The 18,827-nt window shown below is 35.4% G+C and overlaps 8 protein-coding genes across 8 annotated transcripts; 4 read left to right on the forward strand and 4 right to left on the reverse strand.

The window, feature by feature from the left end:
• Positions 1 to 178: 178 nt before the first annotated feature.
• LOC105691773 (nuclear receptor 2C2-associated protein) lies at positions 179 to 3,318 on the forward strand. Its single transcript, XM_012410474.4, has 3 exons — positions 179 to 716; positions 832 to 922; positions 1,018 to 3,318. Exons 1-3 carry the CDS (start codon positions 679 to 681, stop codon positions 1,300 to 1,302), a joined length of 414 nt encoding a protein of 137 aa, XP_012265897.2. The 5' UTR covers positions 179 to 678; the 3' UTR covers positions 1,303 to 3,318.
• LOC105691771 (pleckstrin homology domain-containing family F member 2) lies at positions 1,428 to 6,108 on the reverse strand. The gene is made up of 8 exons (XM_012410472.4): positions 5,783 to 6,108; positions 5,391 to 5,455; positions 5,136 to 5,273; positions 4,972 to 5,035; positions 4,389 to 4,514; positions 4,191 to 4,297; positions 3,860 to 4,114; positions 1,428 to 3,772 (listed from the first exon to the last, which is right to left on the reverse strand). The coding sequence occupies exons 1-8, from the start codon at positions 5,796 to 5,798 to the stop codon at positions 3,731 to 3,733; spliced, it is 813 nt and encodes a 270-aa protein (XP_012265895.1). The 5' UTR covers positions 5,799 to 6,108; the 3' UTR covers positions 1,428 to 3,730.
• Positions 6,109 to 6,373: 265 nt separating this feature from the next.
• LOC105691774 (ribonuclease kappa-B) lies at positions 6,374 to 7,691 on the forward strand. The gene is made up of 2 exons (XM_012410475.4): positions 6,374 to 6,577; positions 6,931 to 7,691. Exons 1-2 carry the CDS (start codon positions 6,506 to 6,508, stop codon positions 7,153 to 7,155), a joined length of 297 nt encoding a protein of 98 aa, XP_012265898.2. The 5' UTR covers positions 6,374 to 6,505; the 3' UTR covers positions 7,156 to 7,691.
• Positions 7,634 to 10,107, reverse strand: LOC105691769 (tectonic-1). The gene is made up of 5 exons (XM_012410469.4): positions 9,799 to 10,107; positions 9,489 to 9,722; positions 9,234 to 9,405; positions 8,945 to 9,141; positions 7,634 to 8,851 (listed from the first exon to the last, which is right to left on the reverse strand). Exons 1-5 carry the CDS (start codon positions 10,105 to 10,107, stop codon positions 7,763 to 7,765), a joined length of 2,001 nt encoding a protein of 666 aa, XP_012265892.2. The 3' UTR covers positions 7,634 to 7,762.
• Positions 10,108 to 10,182: 75 nt separating this feature from the next.
• On the reverse strand, positions 10,183 to 13,289 carry LOC105691772 (B9 domain-containing protein 2). Its single transcript, XM_012410473.4, has 4 exons — positions 12,948 to 13,289; positions 10,776 to 10,891; positions 10,443 to 10,703; positions 10,183 to 10,361 (listed from the first exon to the last, which is right to left on the reverse strand). Exons 2-4 carry the CDS (start codon positions 10,861 to 10,863, stop codon positions 10,183 to 10,185), a joined length of 528 nt encoding a protein of 175 aa, XP_012265896.1. The 5' UTR covers positions 10,864 to 10,891; positions 12,948 to 13,289.
• LOC112695045 (SCF E3 ubiquitin ligase complex F-box protein grrA-like) lies at positions 11,067 to 12,739 on the reverse strand. The gene is made up of 4 exons (XM_025747169.2): positions 12,490 to 12,739; positions 12,017 to 12,302; positions 11,715 to 11,973; positions 11,067 to 11,645 (listed from the first exon to the last, which is right to left on the reverse strand). The coding sequence occupies exons 1-4, from the start codon at positions 12,737 to 12,739 to the stop codon at positions 11,067 to 11,069; spliced, it is 1,374 nt and encodes a 457-aa protein (XP_025602954.2).
• A 122-nt stretch (positions 13,290 to 13,411) lies between the features above and the next one.
• Positions 13,412 to 16,451, forward strand: LOC105691794 (protein disulfide-isomerase A3). The gene is made up of 5 exons (XM_012410519.3): positions 13,412 to 13,686; positions 14,016 to 14,247; positions 14,330 to 14,538; positions 14,648 to 14,764; positions 14,845 to 16,451. The coding sequence occupies exons 1-5, from the start codon at positions 13,544 to 13,546 to the stop codon at positions 15,617 to 15,619; spliced, it is 1,476 nt and encodes a 491-aa protein (XP_012265942.1). The 5' UTR covers positions 13,412 to 13,543; the 3' UTR covers positions 15,620 to 16,451.
• A 412-nt stretch (positions 16,452 to 16,863) lies between these two features.
• On the forward strand, positions 16,864 to 18,800 carry LOC105691788 (putative SERF-like protein). Its single transcript, XM_012410507.4, has 3 exons — positions 16,864 to 17,046; positions 17,866 to 17,977; positions 18,088 to 18,800. Exons 1-3 carry the CDS (start codon positions 17,040 to 17,042, stop codon positions 18,164 to 18,166), a joined length of 198 nt encoding a protein of 65 aa, XP_012265930.1. The 5' UTR covers positions 16,864 to 17,039; the 3' UTR covers positions 18,167 to 18,800.
• Positions 18,801 to 18,827: the final 27 nt, after the last annotated feature.

Genomic DNA, 18,827 nt, shown 5'->3' on the forward strand with positions numbered 1-18,827 from the left:
ATAAAAGAATTATACAATTTCGAAAATTACGATTTTCGCTTTCGTGTATTTTCGAACCATGTTGAAAATCGTTAATTTATTTTACTTTGCTCAAGTTTTTATACCTTTTATTCGGTATTTTCAATAAGATCATTCGATCACAGATGTATGTAATTGAAGGGTAAACCCAAATTCTTCGGCACCTGGGATCGGATCTAAATTAATTGGTAAGTCAAAATGGGAGGAAAAAATAAAGGTTAATGAAAAGGCAGCGATTTTTTGTATTTTGATCTTGGAAACCAGAACCTGATTACAAAATTGAACAACTACTGAGAATCATGAAGATATAACAATTTCTTTGCTTTTCAAAGTGGAAAATTTGCTATACATGAAAAAATGCGATTGATAAATCAATTTAGTGAGCATATTCGAATTTTTTAACTTAAAATAAATACGAAAACCAAAAATAAAGTAATTTGGAACCATTCGCGGTCAAATTCAAAAAAACCAAGACGATGCTTTAGTTGCATACTGGAAGGGGGCGTGGCTATACAACAATAGCCAAGAATGTTGACAGCTGGTATGTATCAGCTGGTATCAGTATGAATGGAAACGCCAAGTCGTCTACTGACAACCTAGGGTTATGTTTTCAGTTAATTCATGGATAAATAGTAATAGTTATCATTAAAAAAACCAATTATGACCTGTCTCTTCAAACAACACAAATGGAATTCTCGGTGAGTTTATTCACTGATTCAAATTGCAATTTATGAATTTTTCCTCGCTATTAGAAATTAGAACGAGTTCAACTTTGATCATCTTCAAATAATTTGCTCATCTTAAAATTTCTAGGGTGAGCTCAGTATTAAACAAAGATGTTAAGACTTTTGGTAAAAAGTATCTGTTTGATGACTGCGACGAAACATGCTGGAATTCTGATCAAGTCAGTAATGAAATTTGATGATTATTTAATAATCTTCACCTGTATTGCATTAGGCATTGCCCAGTTTAGGGACAATTCACAAATTTGTTTTTCAGGGTTCACCACAATGGATAATGGTGGATTTTGAGAATGAGATTGAATTAGGTTCTTTTGAAATACAATTCCAAGGTGGGTTTGTTGGAAAAGATTGCGTAATAGAAACAGGACAGGATTACAGGAGTCTACAACCTGCAGAGCCTTTTTATCCGGAAGACATTAACCCCTTGCAAAAGTTCATACTAAACAATAAAATAAGAGCAAAAACGTTTAAACTTGTTTTTGGTAACAGCACAGATTTTTTTGGCAGAATTATAGTGTACAAATTGTCTTTCTACTCTTGATAAATATAAAGAATAGCATACAATTACTACTAAAAACTGTGTACGTTAATACTACAATTAACAACATCTCAATAGATTAAAAACTGGTTGAAGAAAAAACTCCATCGGTCTCAGCAACCTTTCAGTTCAGTATTTAAATATTCTGAAATTTATTCCATAAGAGATACAGCATTTTCAGTAATTTTTTGTCCAAATTTTCCATCAGTCATCACCTAAGACAACTAGCAAAAACGAGTCATCAGATCAAGTCGATATGATACACCACCATCTTGCTTACAACGGTAATTTTTGTACGGACGTATTAGTTTTTACTCGAACCGTTCCACAAGATTTCATAAACAATTTCGATTTAGCATCGAATATTGAATTTTTTTATAAATACGTGGATATAATAGGCGAATGAGTAGATACTACTTATTTTGTCACCTGGATGAGCAAACAAACAGTTCCTGTAGATATACTGTATCAAAGTATTCATCAATATTCTTGTACAACGTAAACGCAGCTGATTCAAAATTAGCCAAATAGCGGCATAGTTCGAAAGTCAGCATGCGGTAAAACATGTATTACGATTATTCAACAATGTATAGAAACAGATAGCTATATTGTTTTTACTTTTTATCCGTAATTCGCACGCTATTTGAGGTCCTAAAAAAGTTTAAATACATCAACAGCGATCGAAGGCATTCATAGGCAGCATTATTCATGTAGTTATGCATGTGTTTATGTATGTGGTTTACGAGCATACAATTAGGTAGCAACTGCAATTACCAGAAAATAATTGTTCCTTACTTGAGCACCTAACATCTGATCTCATATTACATCATAATTTATAGTGTAATTAACAAACACTTTGGAACAAATATGTGCTGGTCAGAAATATCCAAAGGCCATTGTGATCACAAGTAGATATACATAAATGGGTATGTATCCATAAGTATGCAGAGCCCGTGCTACCAATGAATGAGACAAGTATATGACCTACGTTGGTAGATCTAACCAGTTTGAGTATTTGGTAATTATGAATTTAATTAAAATGCGGATGCGAACTTTCATTTCAAAATGTCGGAAAATGTTCGGCAGCATGAACTCTGTAATTTCTTAATTCTCTTATGGCCATTAATGTTTACATATTACATTAGGTATCTTAATATAAATTTCATTTACATTATAAAAGTATATTTTTCATCTCTTTTCTGAAAATCGGCATATAACAATTATCGTATGTAGATGATAAATTGACAAAGTATTTAGTGATTAAAATATAAAAATATTGAACATTTAACTGTTCAATCTCATTGTACCAATGAATGTACACATCAAAATTGACAATCAAAACATCATCTCATCTGCATTATTATTTATATACGATACGTGTAGAAGAAAAATTGACAATACAAGTTGCTATCATATATTCATATAAAAGGTATAATTTATCATCACCTATTTTCAATTAGTTTTATTATCTGTTGTCGTATTGCTCGCTATGTCACAATTTGAGAGCCTCGAGGAAATTTCGTCTAAATATATGTATAGAAAATATATACTCTGATGTAACTAACAAGTCCAGTCTATATCAACGGCCAATCAATTGTGACATTATTCATTTTCATAGCTTTAAATTTTCCATTCCAATAGTGCAGATCGAAAAACAGGTGTAATAACGCTATCCTGCAGTAGCGAACTCACACTGTAACTGTAGTAGAATAAATAATCATGGGTAGTTTCGTAACCTAAATCGAAGTAGCTGTTCGAAAAATTTTTAAGAACTATCAACAAACCTTTTAGCTCATACGGATTTATAAATGATAAAAATTATCGAAACGCAAAAGGACTCTTTGGGAGAATTTATATTCATTGCAAATTGTCCGTTTGATAAAATTTGCGAAGCACTAAGTCAGCAATCTAATTCAAATTGGTTCTTTATAACGATAAGATAAATTCAAGTCCTTTTCAATCATGAGATGTGGCTTAAAAAGATTTAAAAAAAAAAAAAAAAATTAGACGACGAGATTTCAGACTAATAAGAGTTATTATATTATTTATGATTAACTACAAACAAGCAATAATAACTGCCAATGATATTATCAGTGTATATGTTGCACAACATAAAAAAATATCCGATTTATGTTTCGCTTTACTCTTCTCGGAACTCTACCATATCCCGATCAAAGTTCGTGAATTATTATGAAAGAGATACAAATTTACGTGTTTTGCAGGAAAGAAATTAGGTTTTCATTGCTCAGAGACAGCCGAACTCTATTCTCGTTATTATAATTGGAGTCGTATCACCAAGAATTACCGAAATGTATAAATAAATTTTCACCTTCAACCATCGAGCTATACAAAAATCCAATTAGGTATTATTTAAAAAAATATTCAACTGAACAATATTTATATCTTGCGATGTAGCTGACCATCTCTGAATCTATTTTTCATCTGCAGAGTTCACCGTACCATAGAATTTAGGCTGTAATGAAAGCGACTTAGTTTATAGAGGTAATATTGGAATTACTGGCAAGGTGAAGAGCAAGATAAAAAAGATGGCGGTACTCACCTCGTCGTGGTTGGCTTCTTTGTTACTGTCTTCCTCATCACCCGAACTATCGTCGCCTGAACTATCGGCAGAATTGCGAGTATGGTCTTTATTATTCAAGCTGTCTGTGGTGGCTGATGCCATTTTAACTTTACTTGCGGCATCATAACACTGCAGGCAAACTCTTACTGCTTTTCCACCACCTTGGCCCGGTAACAATAGCTTTTTATTACTGCAAGGTCCACAAACCACGACTCCACATTGCCTGCAGTGATGCTGAAAAGACACAGAATAGTACAGAAAAAACGCCATTTTAAAAAGAAAAACAAGACGCTATTAAAGTCATATTTACCCGTCTGTTTAGAACTGTAAATTGTGTTTTATTGCAGTGCATGCAGATATTTGCTTCATTATCAGGGACCCAAACAGCAGCATGAACCTCTACAGGCTTTTTACCACCTGAAAATAAATAATTATTTTATTTTTATACATTAAATATTTGATTCAAACCTGTCGAAGTAGGTGAGTCCTTCTTTGAACGATTACTCACTTTTCCTTAGAAGATCTTCAATACATTTTGTGATGTGAGCCATCCATTCTTGTTTTTCTGTGGCAGTTGCAGCGTGAACAGCGAATGACTTCATTACGGTTTTTATAAGCCAACCATTACGATATTCTAGAAATAATATTGACATTAATGAGATACCATAAACATCCTTTGTAACTGCTATATAGATAATAGTGAGATGGAGTTCTGTAATTCATTTGAGTTTCTGAATATTTTTTTAGTAGTATTTCAGAATTCTTTCTATTTTTTCCACACTATGGGCCAATTTTAGTGACGATCTTTTTGGTCCATAATATTTTATATTTTTACATGCATCTTAGGAATGCTTGGTATACGCAAGGCATTATCTTATCAAGCAGATAAATTTTAATTCTGATTTATAATGAAGCAAGTGAATAAATTTAAGTGAAACCCAAATTAGAGGAGAAAAAACTCAAGCACACAAATATGGAGAATGTGGCAAAGTATTAATATACCAATATTCTGGAATAAGGAAACTGAAGCTAAGATTGGATGATATAAATTTAAAAAAAAATCAGTATTTAATTACGAAACTCTAACTCACGTCCTTCATCAGCCAACGATTCCAGTTTTACTTCTTCTAGTGGAATAATATGTTGTTTGTTGTACTGGAACACAAAAAGAAAAATTACAAATCAGATCAGATTGGCAGTACTTTCCTCATAATGAGAAACCTCACAAATGAGATGTATTTTCCTTGAAACTTACTTTCTTCTTATTTATCACGATATTCCCATACACCAATATATCATTGAACAAGAAAAATTGCCTCGGCTTAGGCTTTTTCCGACACATCTTGGTTAACACGCCTTCTCCAACCAGTACTCTTCCAGGCACCGCAAGTGGCTGGTAAAAACACAACATGATGTATTCATTCCTTGCAGTTTACCAAAGCAAGATTAAAAGTGATAGGCTATGCAGTTTTACTCAAATGAATATTTAATTGCAAATTCAATAACTCACCTGGCCTGAACTGCCGAAGCAGTTTTCCACCATTGCGATGCGCCTAGCATTGGCTTCGCTGTTTACTATGCAATAAAGGAAAGAGTAATCTCATTAATAGTGATAAACACCGCAAAGTCAAGGTTGGTGAAATTGTAACAACAGTATAAAATCCGAACTAATTTTTCTAGGCGTAACTTGGCTGTTCTATTTTGCCAAGTGCAGCTGTCAAAATTGAGCTACCCACTTTGCTGGATAATAAATTATTTCTGATAGCTGATCCTCCAATAATTAAGTTATTCAAGATTTTATACCACAAATCAAAAGATCAATCCTGTTCGATACCACTTACAAGACTTATAATTAATAAAGATATTAATCAAACAAATAAAATTGGGAAATAATCAACTAACCAAGTCGGTCAACCATGGCCCTATGAATCAGGGCTAACAACAGCAGGAAACACTCAAAACATGAATCACTTTCAAACCATTATCAGTCATTTAATTAAACCCAAATTAATCACTCCAAAGTCGACTATCTGGCTAGCGTTTCTTCCTCGTGAATGATATCCGTAGTATTTTTTGCCAGGTAAAGGCTTCACTCCGGAACGATTTGATCCTGAATCGCTGAATACTCTATACGTAAAGTACGTACAAGAAACTGAGATAAAATAATCGGAAAGCCGTGTGTGTTGCACTCGCTGTGCTATGTTGTCCTACTAACTTGACCAACGTAGTCTTATTATTGTTGCAACAATTTGCAACAGTTGTTGCACCGAAGCAATTTGTAGAAGCTCACACCAGACGATTCTTTCGCGTTGCACACAAATCTTTTGACAGTTATATTTCTCTCCTTGGAAATCTTTCATTTTAAAGTATGTTATCACAAAATCTTATGTTCTCACTGTCAATTACTGACGTATTTCGTTTCCCATTTGAATAAAAGTTCGAACCCGCGATCCTTGAAAGCTTCCGCAGTTGCGATACTGACTATCGATCGTCGCAGTCATATGACTTGATGGGCGTAACGCTGGATTACTTAGGTGCTTTAGCTCCACGGTGGTTATCGCGAAAGTCATTGGCGTGTGGGGTACTTCTTGATTTAAAGTATCCTTAGTTCTCTCCATATCAAAAATGTTGAAAATCTGTGGACCGAAATACGCCTTGTGTGGCTTGATAATATCAATTTGGGGCATTGTTCAATTGGTGAGATATCATTCGACGTTTTTTTTCCCTCCACTCAACCTGTACTGCTCGGTGTTTTGTACATACACACTCAATTAGATTTGCTTTTTTAATGATAGAAAATCCGTCTGTGAGGATGTTCTATAAACATGTATTAATCATATCACCAGATATGCTCAAAACTTTTCTCGAACAAATCGTGTGTTAGCTCTACATCATGTCAATACGCTCTATGTTATGTGAATAGATGATTGATTGGAAAGCATTCAATTGATTTTATATTCTGCTCAGCTATCAGTATTAGTTGTTAACCGTGGCAATAGCTTCTACTTTGTTGCCTGATTGATAATCAGTGGTTGACATTTTTTCCGCAGTTCTTGATGGGCATATTTTTCTACGTGAAAAGCGTTGCCCTGATTGAAGATCTACCTGACACACACGTGGAGTTGACAACTCCCGAAGAATTCTATCATGCGATGGACAGAGGCTACTTACAAAATGCCTACAACTGTTGGATTGCAGCTTGCATTTATGTTCTCACTTTTCTATTCTCTGGTCATCAGTTCTACGTCAATTCTAGATCATCTCTTAGCGTCTAAAACAAAAAGTCCTGTATAAAATTGTTGAGTCCTGAATCATTTTGAAATGAAATGCTGATGAGGAGCTGCGGATAGAAGCACAAATTTGCTTCAAAGGTAAAACATAAAATTGAGTTCACCCTTGCTGCTTTGCTGCATCTAATAATTGGATCCTCAAAACTATAAAGCTGCATATTCTGTTTCTGATTTGTTCTCTCCGCGCTTACTCAATCGTGCACAATTTATTTGTAAAAAATCATGTATATTTATATAATCTGTAACTCTATGATATGTTATTGATAAACAATATACCTCATAGTTCAATCCGTGAAGCTATTAATCAACAACAAAATGTTTGATTCAATTTCTCAGCTCGCTCTGTCGGATGTTTATCATTTTGTCGTTGCTATCATTCCACCACTACCGAGTCATCGACAATTGTATCATCCGCATACATGTGGTATTATAATTCTAGGTAGAATAGAAATGCGGTGTTTGAATAGTATGAATATAATCTTCAATTCATGTAAATAAATAGAGAAACAATTACTACCTTATATTAAGAACTTTTAAATCTTTAGTTTTTTTACGACTTAAATTATAGACTAGAAGTGCTGGAGGGTGCAAATTACAATATAATCCTAACAATAAGCATGGCAACACTGGTGCATAATACTATTAGGTGGGATTCATTGTTGTTCGAAGCATCATTGATGAAAGGATAAAAAAAATCATGAGGCAAGGAAATATCTAAGTTTGGACCCTCTGCAAAAAAGTATTTAGATGGCTGCGAAACATCGTGGAACATTACGTAACTCACAACATTCACTGCCAACGTATCTATACAATTTTCAGTCTCACATTTGTCCCAGTAAATGTCTGAGTCTTCGGAAAATGTTATGGCAACACCTAAAATTTTGTAATTATCCACGGTCTTTGGATCAGGCAGATGACGATACACAACATCAATCCTCAAAGCAGTAACTAAGCCGGAACACATTAACTGATCATCAATTATCTGACCTGTAACAACATTTTGTGGTATTCTGTCAAGGAGAATTTTCACCCAATCATCTGTACTGTTATAGTAGTGGTAATTCCACTTGGCTACATGAATTCCGTGTTCAATTTCGGTCACTTTTGATCCAATGCCTTTCAATAAAATGTCAATAACTTCCATTTGCAAGTCGACACACGAATTTACGGTAAAATTACGAGTTTGAAGTTCCATTCTGCAGTTGAGCTTTAAATTCTCCCCAAAATTCACTACGTATCGATCATGATTGTGACACTGGCCACCCTTTTTTCCCAGTGGCAATGATAGATGGTGTTCATTCCTGTTGACTTGCACATAACTATAATCTCCCGCATTCGTTTTATTTGTTATCAAACTCCCTATGATGATTGGTTTTCCTAGATTATAGCCCGGGTTTCCACTCAGGTGAAAAACTTCAGATTGATCATCTCTCAGCCACTTATATTCCACATCAAAATATTGATAGAAGTTTTGGGAGGCGTTCGCAAATTCGAGGTAAACATCTATACTATCAATCCCTTTTATGCCGGTGTGACTTATAACATATCGAACCTTCTTCACAATGTTATTGCAGATCCCATTGTTGCATTTTCCAATTGGCAAACTCGTGTTTTCACATGAGCTCAACAAACCGAGACAGTAATGGGGCTGAACTGGGACACAAATCTCTCTTGGACAGCTCTGTAAAATATAAAAGACTTTGATCTCAATTTCTGTCTTATCTGACTGATTTTTGAAGATCAGACAGGAATATTTTCAGTCCAAATACATCACCTTATTATTTGTGGTGAAATTTGAGTTGCCATACAATACTGGCGAAGCAATAATTGTGAAATTGTTATATGCTTTTGCAAATAACTGTGTGTTGGTATTTTCCAAAGAAATCTGCATGCATGAATGTTTCGAATCTTCAAGATACCTCAAAGCTTTTTTGAAGGTACAAATTCCTGTGAATCCTGACTGTGGCAACTCTGAAATGGACACAACACAAGGGAAATTCAAAGTTCAATCGTTTAAAATTCTGAAGAATTCTCAGGCAGATCGTTACGCTCTGGAAAGTTACCTAAGGTTTTTATGAAGCTGTTTTGCATCTTCCAAATAATATCTCCATTTCGGTAGGGTTTGTCGGAATCAAATTGAATGGACGGTGTGTATGTAACTTTGTGGTCCCAGTTGAACCTACTTTTTTTACTATTGCTGACAATTTCGTCAAGGGAACTTTTTTTAGAAATAATCTGTAATAGACCACCATTGTTTTGTCTTCAAAAATTGTTTTTACCGTAATCCAAAGTGTTAAACTATTAGCAATGTCACTCACAGGCTCATAATCTGTGCTGTAAACTGGAGGAAGATTATCATACACAATACAAAACAAGTTGTCGCTGAGCTTTTCAAGCAAATAGCGTGTATGATTGTACTGGATATAATTGTTGTCGTAACAGTATCGTGTGTCGTATAGTTTTGGATGGTTATCTTTACAAGCAGAAAATACCTGCATGTCCAGTTCATTACAATCTGTATCGCAACAGCAGTTAACGTCGCAAGATGAAATCTAGAAATTAATCATTATGGGAGATGGACAATTTGAAATAAAGCAAAAATAGAGCTGACTTGATAAGAGAAATTACCGTCAAATCACAATCACAAATTCCATTCTGACTTTGAGGCTTACTAATTGCTAAACTTGTTGCAGGTGTAACAGGGTTTGAGGGAGTTGCCCTCTTTGGTAATTCAGTTTCACCTTCATTTTTAATAAAAACAGTTTCAACAGTTTTGGGTATTGGTGTAGTTTCTTGAGTAGTGTCATTTGTACTTTCTGATAGTTCACAATCAGTGTCATTAAAGCAGAGGATTGAGCTTTTGTCCAAGTTGGTTTCTGTACTTTGCGCCTTAATTGCAGTAGCACAATATAACAAGAATATGATTTTCAACCACATTTTTGGTATAAAGTAATCCAACAAGGCACTTATGTGGAACAGGTATTCATAAAATGATTCGTGAATCGATATCTGCTACAAACGGCATCCAAATTTATCGAAATTTCTAGCCAGTATGTGCAATTCAATATTCACAGTGCCCATTGCCTGAGTCAGCAACTCAAATCTGTCTTCTGTATTTGCTAAAGCATTGGGCGATTTTAGTTGCAGACTTATACCAAGAAATTTGTCCCTCAATCTGTCTTGCCAATTACCTATGAAAATCAAAAATTCATTATTTAAATTCTATCCACTTGACAAATTTTTTGCGATTTGATATAGGACATGATATTTACCAATCGGCTTCCAGGTGTGGCAGGTGATACTATGAGCCCCTGGTGTTAGGGGAACAGAACTCACCCCATAAGCGACAAACAGAACCCTGCCATGATCGTCACGACAAAATATCTGAAGGAGTAGTTTTGGAGAACCTTGAAGAGTTTGTGTTGTATAATGCAAATCTATGGGCTGATCCCAGACTGGAATATCAGTATAAAAATCACAACATTCTTGAGTTTGACCTTCTGCAGTTCCGTCAATTAGTTTCCAGCCACCACCTATTCATTTTGAGAACAAATACTTCCGATTAAATAAAGGGGATTATGATCCCAATAAATGTTCTATCTTACCGATATGAAAACTCCATTTACAGAATAGATTCGCCGCTTGAAAATCCTTGGCAGATTTTATTTGGCCAATGATATGTAGTTCAGCCATATTCCACGATCATTTTGATAAACTGAAACTAGCATATGCGAAATCTCGTACAAAAAGAAAAAATAAACTAATAATAATTAGAAAATATTACAAACGTAGAAGTAAATTGTTCATAGCTGAGTTTAAACAGATTATATGTTATTCTTGAGACATTTTTATTAAAGTTTGCATGGTATCGCCGGACCTCATAGTCCAAATAATATTCATATGGGGTGAGAAATAGTCATTGTCTTTGCCAAATAGACCGGTAGTTCATCCTCATGAAACTCTGACATGGAACGTATTAATTTTAACTTGGGCACATGGGTGTGAAGCCTCATCAAGTCAGAATCAGGCAATATCTTAGTGTCTACAATAAGTATTTTCAATTTTGGAACTATTGGAAATAAAGTCTTGAAGCACATTGGATCTGGACTGAAAATATGGGCAATATTCAGATACACTAATTTAGAGCAATTATCAAATACAAAGTTGAGATCAGTCATTGACTTGCATGACTGCAAGCTAAGATGAGTGAGCTTATCTTTACAATGCTGCAACACACATCTAAGACCACAATCATTAATTCTCATGCAACCAGAAAGATCAAGAAGATTCAATTGATCAAAAGTACGGGCTCTGCTGAGAAGTATGAAATGGTCGGAAATCAATTGATAAGCGTGAGTTAAACGTAGTTGCTTCAAATTGCGTAGCTTTATGAGCTTGTTGCAAAATATTTCACCAGAAAGGAATGAAGCGTGGCGAAGACTCAACCGCTCTAGATTAGGGCAGCTCAATATGGCCTGGAAAATATCATGAATATCTGTGAAATAATTTGTTACTACATTTCAGAAATGAATTGATAGATGTACCTGGAAAGAAGGAGCAGTCAGTCCTGTGGTATCAAAATCAACACACTTCAAAGAGTTAGATAATTTTTTAAAAAAGAAGACTGTATCTTGGTCAGAGACCTGAAGTGTGTTTGGACTGTTTGGTGCTCTAGTAAGTGATATATCTTCAAGATTACGACAGTTCAAAGCTATAGCCATTAGGTGTTTAGCATTCAAATATTTATTGTGACTAAGATTCAATTTCCGAAGTCTTGGCAAATTTGCTAACTCGTGGTAAAACCTGAGTGCCATATACGAGAATGGTCAAGGATTATTTCTCCTACTTCCTACAAACTAATAAACACCTTACAGAAGAGAACTGCGTGCCCTTCAAATTCAGAGACTCTAAATTTCTGCAAGAGTGTAAAATGTTTCTCAGAACGTCCTCAGGTATTTTTTCATTTTGTTCTCCACAGCAGTTTTTGATAGCTAAATGTTTTACAGAGCGATTGCATCTACACATTTGCCTGATCACGGTTGTAGGATTTTTCATATCATTTAAGGAGAGTTTTTCCAATTTTGGACTTTTCCATAAAAAATTACACATCTTGACGGTCTCTATTTCCTCAGCTTTAAATGGAATTAGAGATATCAGCACAGAAACAGAAATAGAAGTTCACTATGAAGACAATAACACTTGTGTACATCTTTGGTTTAAAAGTAAAATATGGATGTATGTTATGCATTAATTAAAAAATATCAGATCTTATTGAATCAGTGCCTTTGAATTTTAGTTTTTTCCAGAGCTCAGGATTACGTGCAACAGTATACCAATGCCGGCAAACTCCACAGACAGAAAACATTAGTTGTCGCTCATTAAGATTACAAAATATCTTCAATAGTATTTTCCTCTCCAAATTATGGAACCCAGTATTCTGGGTCTTAGATTTTGTATTGCTCAACTGAAAGCTCATTGAATCAGAGACGACCTTCTGAGGTAAAGTTTTACTCAGACAACTGATGCCAGTTGATAAAGGACAAGTGTAGTTCTGAACCTTAAGTGACATTTTTGTAATAATAATCTTCACTTGATTGAGTTTGAAGATAATTTGAATAAGATTGAGGATTATATGAAATTTTTATGGTAGGAATTCAGAATATATTAGTCTCCTAGAGAAGAAGAGAAAGAATGGTTGTTAGGTTACATTAGGTTAGTACAGTAGTAGTTATTCGCAATGAGGATATATGAGATAAAATATGAAAGGTTTCGCTTACCTTCAAACAAAATCTCGTATTCAAAAAGCATCAAAATGGTATTAGAACAAGGGCGATATTCTTGAACGAACGATGTAGTGAATTAAACGTTAACAAATGTTATTTGTTATTGTAAACAACCACGAACTTGGCGTCACGGAAACGATGACAGATCGAATGTGACATCGATTGTCAATAGCGAAAAAAGTGTTGGACTTGTGATTTTTTATTCAATTATTACCTTCTATTTCACTGCCTGAAACTGGGATGGGATAAGAAGAAGAGAATCATTAATGAAAGATAGAAGTGAAAAATAAGGAAGTGAAGATAATAATTTCATTTCTCTAGGTCAACTGGACGCAGGGAGCCGGTCAATCCGGGTTTGCCGGGTGTTTGAAAATTGAAATCCTGTCTAGTGGAGGTGAGCCAATCACAATGCGACAGCGCGCAGGTTGCCCCTCGTAGCCGCTGCAAAGCCACGTCGTCGTCCCCTTTCATTTTACTGCGTTTTCAGTCTCTTTACAACAGTCAAGTTCAGTCTTCCGGATCCCAACGGATAACTCGTATTCGTGCGATTTATCATCGTGAAACTAAAAAGGTGAAAACCAAATTCAGCGATGCTGCTTAGGAGTTTGATACTATTTTGCCTTGCGATCGGCACATTTGCTGCCGAGGAAGACGTCCTCGAATTGAGTGACGATGATTTCTCCCACGAATTGGAACGCCATGAAAATACACTTGTCATGTTCTACGCTCCCTGGTAAGAAACTTATGCTTCTCATCATACCCCAAATTCACGAAGAACATCACATGGAATATTTTTCGATCTACTCTGTTCGAATGACATGAAATAATTTCGCTGAAGTTTTCTGAGATTCGCGTCGCCGCTATTGTCCAAGCCGGATAGCCATACTTGCAATGCCGTTATCAACCGGCTTATCAGTTTCCTGTCAAATTCTCACACGAAAAATGAAATATAAGATCTGAAATTTTCTTACTGTGAAGCCAGTTACGTAATTCATACTTTTCTAAAGTTTCTAAAGTCACAAACCATTACACACTAACATTTTACTACAATGGACTTTTCAGGTGTGGACATTGCAAGCATCTGAAACCAGAATATGCCAAAGCAGCTGAGTTGCTCAAAGGCAACGACCCACCAATTACATTGGCAAAGGTCGACTGTACAGAGGCAGGAAAATCAACTTGCAACAAATATTCAGTCAGCGGATATCCAACTTTGAAAATATTCTCAAAGAATGAACTGGTTACTGATTACAATGGACCTAGGGAAGCAGCTGGTATCGCTAAACACATGAGAGTACGTATCTTCAACAAATCTTACTAAAAGCTGAAGTAGGACTTCAGAATTTCTCGGGTACATTAGGAATATAAAATTATAGGGTCAAGTTGGTCCAGCTTCTAAAGAGCTGACCGGTGAAGACTGCCAGAAGGCATTCTTAGATTCAGACGATGTTGGGGTGATCGGATACTTTGAGAAAGATGACTCTGCACTGTCAGCTGCATTCCACACAGTAGCCAAGAAATTGAGGGAGAAAGTCCGATTTGCACACACAATTGCCAAAGAACTGATCGAAAAGGAAGGCTTAAAGTAAGCAGAGCACTTTTTGTAGATGTCAAGTCATTACTTGTTGGAGATATAATTAATACACCATTTCTGCTCTCCACTTCTCAGTCGCATGATCATTTTTTGTTTCAAGGAATGGCATCATTCTCTACCGCCCCAAGAATTTACACAACAAGTTTGAACCGAGCAGTGTTAAATACGAAGGTGGAGATTCCATTGCTGATGTCAATGATTTCATCACCAAAAATTAGTGAGTAATCAAAAGATAGTTGCCAAACATCATCTTGTCAAGCCCGAGAGTTTTTCAAATAATACAAAATAATTTTTCAGCTTTGGTATTGCTGGTGTGCGAACTCGTGATAACGCTGCAGAGTTCAAGAACCCCTTGGTTGTAGCCTACTACAATGTTGACTATGTAAAGAATGCAAAGGGCACGAATTACTGGCGTAATAGGATACTGAAGGTCGCCAAGGAGTACCCAAACCTGAACTTTGCCATAGCTTCAAAGGATGATTTTCAACATGAACTCAACGAGTACGGAATCGACTTTGCCAAAGGAGATAAGCCGATCATCCTAGCCCGAGATGCAAAGAATCAGAAATTCAGCATGAGTGACGAATTCTCTGTAGAAAACTTCAACGCTTTCTTGAAAGATCTTGAAGCAGGAGTCCTCGAACCCTATTTGAAGTCTGAGCCAATTCCCGAAGACAACAGCGGAAACGTGAAAGTCGCTGTAGCTAAGAACTTCGATGAAGTTGTGAACAACAACGGCAAGGATACTCTGATCGAGTTCTACGCTCCTTGGTGCGGTCACTGCAAGAAACTGGCTCCAATTTTCGATGATTTGGGTGATAAGCTTGCAGATGAAGATGTGGAAATTGTCAAATTTGACGCGTCAAACAATGATGTACCCTCTCCATATGAGGTGAAAGGTTTCCCAACGCTTTTCTGGGCCGCAAAGGACTCCAAAGATGCACCGGTGAAATATGATGGAGGCAGGGAAGTTGACGACTTCATAAAATACATAGCCAAACAGGCAACCAACGAGCTCAAGGGCTACGACAGAAAGGGCAAAGCCAAGAGAGCTCCGACCGACGAACTTTAAGCTTGCCCGTTAAATCAACAACAATATTTTCAGGTGCGTTGAGGTTTCGTTGAAACTGAATGCAATCCAAATCAATCATAAGTAATGAAATACCATCAAACATTTTGGAGAATTGTTCGAATCTTATGGTATAATAATTGAGAGTCAACCGTTCAAGCATAAGCTGGATGCAGAATGATGCATGGAAAATCAAAGAACTATTCCATGAAAGAAAGGTCGAGCTTATCGACTACCAACTTAGAGTTGGGTTACGAAAATGATCTAATTTGTAATTGCATGCAAGTGCGACAAAAATTACTTTGAGAGTTAGTCTCACCGCGCATAGGTAATCGTAGAATCAATTTAAGTGCTTTCCATCTCTCATGTCTATTGATTTAAGACTATTAATACAATCTAACAGTCCGTACATATCCAGATTTGCGAATATCTTTTGAATGATAGATACCACCCTGGTAATAAAAGCATGAGACAAAAACGTATCATCATACGATGAAACACGTAAACACTTGACAACTTAATTTAATATTGTAATCTCAGACCAAAGGGTAACAAGATCACTGATTCGCTTCGATTTTATCATCGGAGAATTTTAATTGTCATTCCAAACTCACAGGACGTATGCATAATTGCACTTTATTGGATCTGCGAAATGAGTCTATGAATAATTACCACGAAACAATTTTTCGTTAAGAATTTCATTATAAAAATCACGCGTAATTAAAAAAATTGTTTTATATCATTCATCAATAGGAGAAATGCAATTATTTGATGTCTGAGTAATATGATAACGATAATATTGATGAAATAAATAAAATTTTTGTAAAGAACAGTACGCAAACCTTTTTTCATTTCGCTAACCATTGTCTAGGGGGTAAAAGCGTTGACGAAAGGTAAATTCGGTCAATTGTAAAAGCTGGCGAAATGAAAAAAGATCGAATAATCGTCATTGAATCTACGCGCACATTTTTTGGGGTGGAAAATACCAAAGCCTATAGTCTTTGCACATTTTTCGGGGTGAAAAAACACTAGGGACCTTTTAATGAGGGACGAGCCACCTAAATTTTTCATTTTCTCAAGTATAAAAACGATTGTTTTATGTATTGTGATTCATTTTTAATTATAAATCTTTGGATGTGACAACAGGTGCGAAAATTCGCGCTGTTTGAAGAGTCGCGCGCCCGAATGTGGCGGCCTCCCATGGTTCGGCGAGTCCCCACTGGTATGTAGTACACATTACAGTATACCGATTGAACTGCTGCATGGGCAGTGTGTCCGTTTTTAGTCTGCTGGGGCTGTCGAGTATTCTTCAGTCATTCAGAAATATTCCTGTCGTAGGTAGAGTAAGGTGTTATTCTCAGAGTCGCAGTTATTTGCGTGTCAAATTTTAAAGTACTTGCTAGTCGGAGATCAAGGCTGAAAAATGACTCGTAAGTTTCACTTAAAATATATCCTTAATCCGTCTTTATTTGCATATCATGAGATACTTGTTTACGCCCGCTATATAACGCCATATTATTTCCCTGAAAAATATCGTAGGAATGTTGCCCTGAATTTTAACCTACTCTGTCTCATCATTAGAAATATTTTTTACACAACATTTAACGATCATGTAAACGTTTCTGTGTTACCATTCGACTGAATTCACAAAGTAACGGGTTATAATTTCACTAAAATGTTTGAGTACAAGGTAAGGTATTGACATGGTATCATATTCTAAAATCCTCCATATTCTTCTTCATTTTCATAAGATTAATATGCTTTCCATCATTCCTAATTTTATCTCGCTTAATAATACTTTTGATGATACGTCAGTCTGTGGAATAATTTTTAGAAACTCTAACTGTTCCAATTCTTTGATCGTTCTCGAACATTATTGCAAGAATTCTAATGCCAAAGCATTTCCATTATTTCAAAGTTTTACAATAAGATTTGGGCGATGAGCTACTTGATAATAGAAAGTGAGATGAACTGATAAATACATTTGTGAAAGAGCTATACTAATTGCCCTGAAGTCATATTGTGAAATAGAAAACTATGTCATTGCTCATCAACAGCATACTACAGTAATTGGGTATGTTTTTGATCAATAACACATTATCTATGTGAAATTGCCTACAGGGTATTAACTACAATTGTCGCAATGCTTATCCATAGATATGCATAGGAGGGATTTGACAAACATTTAAAATCTGATAAATTATTATTAAGTCTCAGGCATTGTGGCTATAATTGATAATAAAATACAGGTGGTAATCAACGAGATTTAGCCCGTGCCAAAAACATGAAAAAATCTGCAAATAAACCAGCCGGAGAACAGGAAAGCAACAAGGGATTGACTCTGGAACAGCGTAAACAGCGGTAATTATAAAAGACAATGATATTCAGTCACATTTAATTCAAGAAAATTAAAATATCCATTGAAGATGTAATTCAACTCTGAGCAGAAATAATATTTGGTAATATTACAGGGATGCAGATCGAATGAGAGAAAAACAATCTAAAAAACAGCAAGATGGAGATGGAAAGGTGAAACAGGGTGCAAGTTAATTACTCTGCTTAGATATATCAATTACCAAGACTCAAATAACACGAGTTTAAGTAAGTTAATCCTAAATTAAAAATCTAAATCTAAGCAGCGTCATAGGAACACCATTTTGCCTACCTGAATATTACTGTATAATGTATAGCGGAAGGAAATTTATTGTACTAGAAACAGTCTTAGTTAGTGAAATTGAATTCCCACAATTTGCGCCAACAAAGCTCAGCAAATAATATTGACGTTCAACTTAATTGTTTCAAGACATTGTCGTATTGTTATGTCACTGTTTTGTGCACTTAAATCTCACTGACAAAACTATGATATTGAGATATGGATATACGTTAGTCGAATGCATGTAGTGTTCCATGATTTGAATCAATTACCACAGTTGAAAATAAGGAATCAATGGAATTTTGACTGTTTAGTATTCTAGCAATAACGATATACCTGTCCATGTCCAAAAAATTATGACGGTTCTGACAAGAGCTCCTATCTTTGAAAGCTTCTGAATGACTATGGTACAACTTATTTCAAATGTTATGAACATAGTTTGATCGAACTTTCATTAAGAAGAAATTATTATTTTGTTCAAAATTAACTCTTACTTTTTGTCTTGCATCAAATAAATTTATTAAAATTTTAGAAAAGTGTTTGATCTTTTTGCCGCTC

This window comes from Athalia rosae, chromosome 6 (genome assembly GCF_917208135.1).
Source record: "Athalia rosae chromosome 6, iyAthRosa1.1, whole genome shotgun sequence".
NCBI lineage: Eukaryota > Metazoa > Arthropoda > Insecta > Hymenoptera > Athaliidae > Athalia > Athalia rosae.

Excerpts from the sequence above, each read along its gene's own strand:
- LOC105691773 (XM_012410474.4), top strand. The coding sequence starts at position 679 with ATGACCTGTCTCTTCAAACAACACAAATGGAATTCTCG. Across the intron at positions 717-831 it reads CAACACAAATGGAATTCTCG|GGTGAGCTCAGTATTAAACA; the intron begins GTGAGTTTATTC and ends TAAAATTTCTAG. Across the intron at positions 923-1,017 it reads CATGCTGGAATTCTGATCAA|GGTTCACCACAATGGATAAT; the intron begins GTCAGTAATGAA and ends TTTGTTTTTCAG.
- LOC105691771 (XM_012410472.4), bottom strand. Across the intron at positions 4,298-4,388 it reads TGAAGATCTTCTAAGGAAAA|GTGGTAAAAAGCCTGTAGAG; the intron begins GTGAGTAATCGT and ends ATTTATTTTCAG. Across the intron at positions 3,773-3,859 it reads AAGAAGCCAACCACGACGAG|CCTAAATTCTATGGTACGGT; the intron begins GTGAGTACCGCC and ends CTTTCATTACAG.
- LOC105691774 (XM_012410475.4), top strand. The coding sequence starts at position 6,506 with ATGTTGAAAATCTGTGGACCGAAATACGCCTTGTGTGGCTTGATAATA. Across the intron at positions 6,578-6,930 it reads TTTGGGGCATTGTTCAATTG|TTCTTGATGGGCATATTTTT; the intron begins GTGAGATATCAT and ends TTTTTTCCGCAG.
- LOC105691769 (XM_012410469.4), bottom strand. The coding sequence starts at position 10,107 with ATGTGGTTGAAAATCATATTCTTGTTATATTGTGCTACTGCAATTAAG. Across the intron at positions 9,723-9,798 it reads TTTGTGATTGTGATTTGACG|ATTTCATCTTGCGACGTTAA; the intron begins GTAATTTCTCTT and ends ATTAATTTCTAG. Across the intron at positions 8,852-8,944 it reads ATTTCACCACAAATAATAAG|AGCTGTCCAAGAGAGATTTG; the intron begins GTGATGTATTTG and ends TATATTTTACAG.
- LOC105691772 (XM_012410473.4), bottom strand. The coding sequence starts at position 10,863 with ATGGCTGAACTACATATCATTGGCCAAATAAAATCTGCCAAGGATTTT. Across the intron at positions 10,704-10,775 it reads TAAATGGAGTTTTCATATCG|GTGGTGGCTGGAAACTAATT; the intron begins GTAAGATAGAAC and ends CAAAATGAATAG. Across the intron at positions 10,362-10,442 it reads CCACACCTGGAAGCCGATTG|GTAATTGGCAAGACAGATTG; the intron begins GTAAATATCATG and ends TGATTTTCATAG.
- LOC112695045 (XM_025747169.2), bottom strand. The coding sequence starts at position 12,739 with ATGTCACTTAAGGTTCAGAACTACACTTGTCCTTTATCAACTGGCATC. Across the intron at positions 12,303-12,489 it reads GCATTGGTATACTGTTGCAC|CTGAGGAAATAGAGACCGTC; the intron begins GTAATCCTGAGC and ends TTCCATTTAAAG. Across the intron at positions 11,646-11,714 it reads TGACTGCTCCTTCTTTCCAG|GCCATATTGAGCTGCCCTAA; the intron begins GTACATCTATCA and ends GATATTTTCCAG.
- LOC105691794 (XM_012410519.3), top strand. The coding sequence starts at position 13,544 with ATGCTGCTTAGGAGTTTGATACTATTTTGCCTTGCGATCGGCACATTT. Across the intron at positions 13,687-14,015 it reads GTCATGTTCTACGCTCCCTG|GTGTGGACATTGCAAGCATC; the intron begins GTAAGAAACTTA and ends TGGACTTTTCAG. Across the intron at positions 14,539-14,647 it reads ATCGAAAAGGAAGGCTTAAA|GAATGGCATCATTCTCTACC; the intron begins GTAAGCAGAGCA and ends TTTTGTTTCAAG.
- LOC105691788 (XM_012410507.4), top strand. Across the intron at positions 17,978-18,087 it reads CTGGAACAGCGTAAACAGCG|GGATGCAGATCGAATGAGAG; the intron begins GTAATTATAAAA and ends GTAATATTACAG.